The following is an 8,646-nucleotide window of genomic DNA, read 5'->3' as shown; positions in this document are numbered from 1 at the left end:
ATGTAACTACCACACGTTCTCTGTCTGAACTTTGACCTTGGGCAAATGCTGCCCTTTTGAGCTCAAATGGTTGATGATTTTAAGGTGTGCATACCTCCTCGTGTTATTGCTTACCTTATCGATCTGTTTATTGCTTACGTTATTGATCTGTCTACTGTTTGGCTGGAAATTGAACCACAGGAATGAGTTCGGTTCTAGGTCTGAAGGGTGACTACAGACCATAGTTGGGGGTTCCACCAGTCTCTTTGACCAGTGTGCCAGGTTTTTGCATGGTTTACAGCCCCCATTTTTCACCCATTCTACCTAAGACTTCCTCCTGTGGTCCCTGTCAGAGCAGGTGAGCCGCAGAGCCCAGGCTCCATCTAGTTCTCCTGGTCTCGGGGTAGTGGAGGCTGTGGTGAATGTGATCCATGGATCCTTTGGACAAAATGCTTGCTTGCCCCTTTGATTATTTGTCTTCCCTGTACTGATCTGGATGGGCACAGACCAAGTTGTACCTTGGATGACTGCTCACAAGCTTTAGAGACCCGCTCCCCCCCTACCGTGCCCCAGTCCCTACTCACCAAAGTAAGATTTACAGCATTGTCTCTGGAGACCGTAGTATGCAATGGTCTTTGGGTAGACATTTTTTTTTTTTTTTGGAGAGCAATTTCTCTCTCTCTCTCTCACACACACACACACACACAGAGCAGAAAACAGGAGTTCCTATATATTACTCCTGCCCCCTCACTCCTAGCTCCTTTTATTATTGACATCTTGCATTGATGTGGTACATTTATTAAAATAGATGGACTCTATTGCTATAGTATTATTCATGAAAGCCCAGAGATTAGTGAGGGTTTACTCTGCATTGTACAGTCCTTATTGCCAAATCCCACAGAACAGTTTCACGGCACTAAACATGCCCTCTACCCAGCCCGTTCATTCCTCTTCCACATATCCCAACCCCCCCCCTCCCCCAGCTCCTGGAAATGACAGATCTTTTCATTCTCTCTGCAGTTTTCAAGTTTCCAGAATGTCACGTCGTTCTCATAGTGATCCTTCTTTGTTATTTTAATGTGCAATTTCCTGACGACACAGGGCATCTTTCACGTATTTGTTTGATTTCTGTATTTCTTCTTTGATCAGATCTCTTGGCCGTTAAAAAAAATGGGCTAATTTCTTATTGTTGAGTTTTAAGAGTCGTTGTCTATCTTAGAGATCAGGCAGTTATTTACCAACATTGTCTCCCACTGTTGTCTTTTCATCCTCGGGTGTGTTTTGCTCAGCACACGTTGTTTAACTTGAAGGAAGTCCAATTTACCCATCCCCCCCATGGATGGCGTTTAGGATGTAGGTCTGAAATCTTGTCAACCGACCCAAGGTGATTTAGATTTCGTGTTTGACATTTAAGTCTATGGTTCCTTTTGAGACTCCTTTTTGTGAAAGGTATAAGGTCTATGCCAGGGCTCCTTCAACTTTTAAACAGGGGGCCAGTTCACTGTCCCTCAGACCATTGGAGGGCTGGACTATACTTTCAAAAAGAACTATGGACAAATTCCTATGCACACTGCACAGATCTTATTTTGAAGTAAGAAAACAAACGGGGCAAAAACATCCGGCGGGCCTGATAAATGTCCTCGGTGGGCCGCATGTGGCCCCCCGGGGCCGTAGTTTGAGGACGCCTGGTCTATGCCTTTTCTCTCGCTAAATAAGACTAAACCCACAGCCACTGAGTCGATTTCCACTCACAGCGATCCTCTGTTGGGTTCCCTAGACTGTAAATCTTTCATCCTTTGCCCAGGAGTCCCTGATAAATTTGAACGATCCACTCTGGGGTTAGCAACGCATCGCTTAACCTACAGAATCATCAGGCCTCCTCTTAATAGTGGCTTGTCATGCAGGAAGGTGTTCTTTAGAAATAATTTTATTTCTTCACCTTGTTGCAGTTGTTGACAGGATACACCGCAGAACAGATGCCAGTCCACCCCTTTGTCCATGTACTCTTCAGTGACATCGATTGCATTCTCCAAGCTGACGGGCCGTGCTCACCTACCTTTTCAGAGTTATTCCTCCCCTGTTAGCGTAAACTCACTGGCCTCTGAAGTTCCTGTCTGATCTCTCCTGTTGCTGTCGCTACTGTGACCCACACAGTGAGTTGTTAAAAGAGCAGGCTGCTCAGAGCAGATCTTCCTGACCCAACTCAGGGCAACATGGTGTGGCAACTTAGAAGGTCAGAGAAAAAGAGCAGGCTCCTGCAGGCAATGGACTGCCACCGAGGCTGTCAACAGGCAGTCCAGGGTAACATGGACCGAGAGATAGCCCAGGACTGGGCGCACATGGCTCCCTGTGAGTCAGGCCAGATGCCATGATACTTAACAACAGCAAAAGTTGGTTTGAGAAGGCTTCTGGCAATAGTTTGCTTTACATTTTATTTCATTTTGGGTGTACATGTTAAAGGCTCTCCCCGGACAATAGTTTTAGGGTTTCTGGCTTTAAGAACTCAGGAGTCCAAGATTCTTTGAAATTCTGTTCTGCTTTTCCATTCCCCCCTTGATCCAGGATTTCTTTTTTAATTTAATCAAATGACTCGGGATGTCCCATGAAACCATGACCCTAAGCCTCCAAGCCAAGAGACCGAACCCCATGAGGTTTTTGTTTATACATACGCAGTCACAGCGGTGACGCTATCTTTTGCCTGTTCAGTCTTTTATTGGTGCACAACTTAACAACCCTTATAATAACTGTCTGCAACCCTGCCCTTAATGAGTGCAGCATTTTCACCACCGTTCAGCAGTCCTCATTCCCTTTCCCTTCTCTCGTTCCCCTGGCCACCACTACCCAACCTCCTCCTCAGTGCATTTCCCTTTTCACATCAAGGAGCTCATACCGTATTTGACCGTTTGCTGTTGGCTTATGCCCACTCAGCACAATGTCTTTGAGTCCATGCGTAGAGTAGCATGCATCAAGTCTATTTCTTCTACTAGGATGCCCAGGAGTGGCATTGCTGTGCCACATGGTAGTTCTCCTTTTCATCTTCTCAGGAGCCACCCCCATCGTTTTCCCCAACAGCTGTATCATCTGGCATGCCCGTGAGCCATGGGTAAGGGTCCCATTTCTCCACATCCTTCCCAACATTTCCTATCTTCAGTTCTTGTTTCATCTTGGCCACCCTCGTGGGAGTGACAGGATCCCTCCTCGTGGTTTTGATTTGCCTCTCTCTGATGACTAATGCCACTGAGCATCTTTTCATGTGTTTGGTGGCCATTTGCATGTGCTCTGTGGTGCATGTCTGTCCAAGCATTTGCCCATTTTATAATTGGGTTACTTGTCTTTTTGTTGTGGACGTTGACTATTTCTTTTGGATATTCGCTACTCGTTGGGTACATGGTTTCCGAATATATTCTCCCAGTCAGTGGTTTAAGTTTTCACTTTTGGGGGGTACTCTTTTGAGGAACACATTTTTTTCTTTACATGAGGTCCTGTTTTTTTATTTAGTTAGCCATGCTTTTCCTAGTGTATTAGCAAATTCATTACTAAAATAGAAGCCTACTTGTCCCTGCTTTTTCTTCTAAGAACTTTATAGTTTTAGGTTGTACATTTAAGTCCTTAATCTTCTGAGAAATGCTTTCTGTGTCTGGTGTGAGACTTGGATCCTGTTTTGTTTCCTACACGTCGATATCCGATGTTCCCGGCACCACTTATGGATGAGCATCTTCTTTTCCAATCAAAGGTACTCATTTGCTCACTGACATCAACTTAATGCTGACTCATAGCGACCCCTGGTGGTCACTACAAGACTAACTGTTTACGGGAGTAGAAAGCCCCATCTTTCTCCCATGGAGCTCCTGGTGGCTTTGAATTGTTGACCCTGTGGATCGCAGCCCAATGAGTAGCCACAACACTAGGGCTCTTTTTCAAATGTACTTAGCATCCTTGTAAAAAATCAGTTGACCATAGATATGTGGGATTCCTTCTTGGCTTTGAATTCTAGCCCATTGGTCCATGTACATATGGTTAGACCAGGTCTAGCTGTTTGGATTACTAGAGCTGTGGAGGATGTTTTAAAATCAGAACGTGTGAGGCCTCCTGCTTGGTTTTTGTTTCAATATTGCTTTTGCTATACTGAGCCTCTTGTCATTCCATTTAACGCGGAACATTGGTTCCTATATTTCTGAAAAGGAGGCTTTGGGAAATTTGAATGGCATTGTGTTGAGTCTACACACTGCTTTGGGTAGTACTGGCATCTTAACAGTACCAAGTCTTCTAGCCTGTACACGTGCGACATCTTTCCATGTATTTGTTCTCTTTATTCTCTTAGCAATGTTTTACGGGTTTCACTGCATCAGTACTTCACATCCCTGGTTAAATTTATTTCTAGGTATTTTCGTAGCTGTTGTTGTAAACAGAATTGCTTCCTTTATTTCCCTCTCAGACTTCTCATGGCTGACATATGGAAACCTAACTGATTTTTGTTTAATGACCTTATACTTTGCAACGTTGTTGCATTTCTCTATTAATTCTAGAATTTCTTTTGTGGCTTTGGGCTGTTCTATGGATGGGATCATATCATTTGCAAATAGAGACATTTTTGCTTTTTTTCTCAGTCCAGATACCTTTTATTTCTTTTTCTTGTCATCTTGTTCTGGCTAGGACCTCTAATACAATATTGAATCGGAGTTTCAAATTTTAATTAAATCAATTTTTCCCTCTTTTAGATTCTCTTTATGAAATCTTACTATTGTCCAGTGATCCTCCTTTCTTTCCTTCTAGATACTTTATTGTGTTGACTTTCACATTTATGTCTATGATCCAGCTGGAATAGGATCTACTCCATTAATAAAACAAAGGGTGAAAAAAAACCAAACAAACAAAGGGTGGCCGCTTAGTCCGTTGCAGCTCACAGCGACTCCTTGTGGTAGCGCGTGGTCGTCTCCATGAGACTTCCTTGGCCATAAACTCTCAGACCAGGAGCAGAGCACCAGGCTTTTCTTGTGTCCTCCCACTAGGTGTGCTTGAGTTGCCAATAGTTTGAGTGCAGTAGAATGCCCATTGCTCATTGGAGAGACTAGATTTCTGTCACACTGGATAAAGATCCCCTGTTCCCCGTTGGGATCCTGTTTAATCTAGCAGCAGATATGCAAAGCACCATTCTTTCCCACTGCACGTGATGCATGCGCTACTTTGCTTTGAATCACGAGCCACCTATTACCCTAAACACAACTCTTTGCTGTCCTGTTGAGCCCTCTTCATGGGGACTCCATGTGTACAGAGTGGGACTGTTCCACAGCCTTTTCTTTACGAGCCTTGGTGGCGTAGGCGTTATGTGTTGGGCTGCTAATCATAGGATCAGCAGTTCGAAACCACCAGTGACTCCATGGGAGGAAGACGGGACTTCTGCCTTCTGTAACGAGTTATTGGTAAGTCTCAGGAACCCCCGGGGCAGTGGCATGGACCCGGTGAAAGGCAGTGAATTTGGTCTTGGTTTGGGTCATCTTTATGGAAGGAAATGACCAGGCTTTTCTTCTATGATACTGCTGTGTGACTTGGCACCATCACCCTTTAGGTTAGTAGTCAAGTGCTCGGTTGTGTGTGCCACCCAGGAACCTACACGCCTACAATGGCTAGTTGCCTTGAACATGACCCATGAGGACCCCATGCATGCCGAGCAGAAGGCTATTCAGGCTGTGACCTTTCAGAAGCAGATTGCTTCTGGCAGGTATTGAACTGCCACCTACTAGGCTAACTTAACTGTGGAGCACTTAGCTGTTGGTGCCAGCCAGGGATGCCTGCACCCCTGTTAGAATGCCTACAATGAAAAGCACTTGATTGGAATCTCCCCACGCCCCCCAATTGGCTGAGTCATTTGTTTCCTCCCAGGACCTGAGGAATAGAAAAGCGAAAGTGAAAGGTTGTTCCGGCAGCTTGGAAGAAGTTTAAAAATAAGCAGTGTTTACGCCAGGGCTAACCCTACTGGAGCTGCTCACCAAATATGCTTCCGGCTTACCCTCCCTAAATGCAGCAGAGAGACTTGTTTGTTCTATTTTTTTTTCCTTCTCCTTTCTGGTGTCATTTAAAATCATCAAGAGACTGTTTCTGCTTTAAAAGTGAGATTGAGTAGCCTGAATATGCCCGTGACCGGGGGCTATTTTTCACTCTCCGACCAAGGAAGTTGATAATGGATGCTGCCGTGCTCGGGGGCTCGTATCTGAGGAACCGCAGCACCGCTAGCTACCCGAGGGTGTTAGAAGGTGGGGGTGGGGAAGGCGGGAGGGGGCAGCCCAGCCCAGATTTCAAGGAGTAATAAAATTGCTGCTATTTGAAAAATCAAAGCTGCAGCACCTCCTCCTGGAGACAGCAGCTTCAAGTTAGCGTGGACCAGAGAGGATGGCACTAATTCTTGAAGCGGAGTCTTCTGTTGAAGTCACTCAACTCCTCTTTGGACAGTCGGGTTATTTAGTTGTCTGTGCTAGGAATTAATTTCTGCAGTGCTGTCTGCCGTGCTGATGAGGATTGCTGAATTTCTGTCAGTGAAATAGAAATGCTGCCGAAGGTGGGCTTTGATGACAACAGTTATTAACCTGAGTTACACCTCAGGCAGTGCTGCCAAATCCAATGGTGCAGTCAAGACTGGGCGTGAAAACCAGTCGCAAATAAAACAGGACAATTTCATATTTTTATTTGCAGTGTTTACCTTGGAGCAGCTGGACAAGGGATGCTTATGTGTTGCTTTATATGCGAAAATCATATCTTTGCTTTCTAGTATCACCCAGAGCTGCCATAGTTTTAGTGCCTTGAGTTACGACCGGCTTTTGGCCATCACAATCCCCTGGACCACAGGCCCGCAGAGTAACTCATCCACAACTAGAAGTGGGCAAAATGGTGGCCACTAGATAGGAGGAGCCCCGGTGGTGTAGTGGTTACGCATTATGCTGCTAACCACAAGGTTAGCAGTTTGAAACCACCAGCTGCTCTGTGAGAGAAAGACGAGGCTTTCTACTCATATCAACAGTTCTGGCGTCAGAAACCCACAGGGGTAGTAGTTCTACTCTGTCCTAAAAGGTTGCTCATGGCAGTGAGTTTGGGTTTTGGTGACACACGTTTGTCCCACAAATTATTTAGCAAAAAAAAATTTTTTTAACTAAGAGATAGAAAATTTTTTAATCTTGAGTTCTGACTTTCCTTGAAAACTGTGTTGATCTGAGTACACTGGGCCCTTCATTTCTGCTTGATCACACTTGGCCGCAATGAGCCATGTGCTCAGCAAGTAGCCAGGTTTTACCTAGATGACCCCTGACCCTTGAGGCATGTATTGGCATGTGTTCCACATATCTGAGATGCTTCCAGGTCCCAGATCTGATGTAGAGAGAAGACTGATTATGTTATTTTCATCCATGTCTTATTGATGGAGCCTGGTGGTGCAGTGGCTACAAGTTGGACTGCTAACCTCAAAGTCAGCAGTTCAAAACCACCAGCCTCTCTGCTGGAGAAAGAGGTTTTCTCCTCCCATCAAGGGTTCCAGTCTCGTATGCCACAGAGGAAATTCTACTCTGTCCTATGGGGTCTTTCCGAGTCAATCAATTCGATGGCAGGGAGTTCAGAGGGAGATGTTTTATTGACACGGAAAACTCTGAGATCCAGGTGGGAACAGACCCATTCGGCTTGCTGAAACCCCAGTTCTATCACAGAGTGTTTCTTGAATCAAAAGGAGTCGTGTGTGCATGTGTGTGTGTGTGTGTGTGTGTGTGGGGTGCTTCAAAGAGTGGAAAAATTCCATTATCTTTTCATTCCATGTTCCCACAAACTTGTGGGGGCCCTCTGGTATTTAGGACGATTCTCTCAGAGTGGAGTGCAGGAAATTGTAGAAGGCTTGTAAAAAGTAACAGCTGTATGTCAGACTTGAGAACATAGACTAAGAGGGTGTTGGGAGGACCAGGGAAAGAGAAGATGCTGTGGCCATTCACCTCAGAGGCCATAGGCTTTCGAGACTAGTGGGCTGTGAAGATGGCATGCAGATCACATGTTGGGCTGTGCACCATAAGGTCAGCCAGAGAAAGAGGAGGCTTTTTGCCCCCATCGAGCCTCAGAAACCCATAGGAGTAGTTGTACTCTATCCTATAGGGTGACTATGAGCCAGACTCAGTCACTGTGAGAGGCCATGGAGGAGCAAAGAGTGTGCTTATAGCTTCGAGGACCGATGGTGCCATTGATGCAATTGGGAATTCACAGATGAGCCCTGGGCTCCCTCTGCCTTGCCCATCCCAAGCCTTTGACATGAAAGGACTTGGAGTCTATGCTGACGCTGATGGCTGTGCTCAGAATCTGTCCCTCTTCATTTTCATCCCAGAGCGAAGACCATCAAGAACACAGTCTCTGTGAACCTGGAGCTGACAGCGGAAGAATGGAAGAAGAAATATGAAAAAGAGAAGGAAAAAAACAAGACTTTGAAAAATGTTATCCAGCATCTGGAGATGGAGCTGAACAGGTGGAGGAATGGTAAGAATCAATGAAGAGGAAGAATGAGATCAGAGTGTGTGCGTCCTTTTCCCTGGGCATCCTGGGAGATGCGAGGGAAGGAATGATGAAGGTGAAGCTTGGCTTGTCTGGTAGCAAACTGTGTGAGCAACTGGATGTTTCCCATTGCTAGAACACACCTCCCATTACTCC

At 45.5% G+C, this 8,646-nt stretch overlaps 1 protein-coding gene across 1 annotated transcript in view; it reads left to right on the top strand.

The window, feature by feature from the left end:
- The window catches only part of KIF5C (kinesin family member 5C), a 187,093-nt gene that overhangs the window by 115,035 nt on the left and 63,412 nt on the right, over positions 1-8,646 (top strand). The window contains exon 11 of the mRNA XM_004703832.2: positions 8,327-8,475. Within this exon, the coding sequence (XP_004703889.1) occupies positions 8,327-8,475 (149 nt within the window). The remainder of the gene's footprint in view (positions 1-8,326; positions 8,476-8,646) is intronic.

Source organism: Echinops telfairi, unplaced genomic scaffold, assembly GCF_000313985.2.
Source record: "Echinops telfairi isolate 266 unplaced genomic scaffold, ASM31398v2 ScPeMD7_4;HRSCAF=17, whole genome shotgun sequence".
In the NCBI taxonomy this organism is placed as follows: domain Eukaryota; kingdom Metazoa; phylum Chordata; class Mammalia; order Afrosoricida; family Tenrecidae; genus Echinops; species Echinops telfairi.
This window is presented reverse-complemented; position numbering and strand designations above follow the sequence as displayed.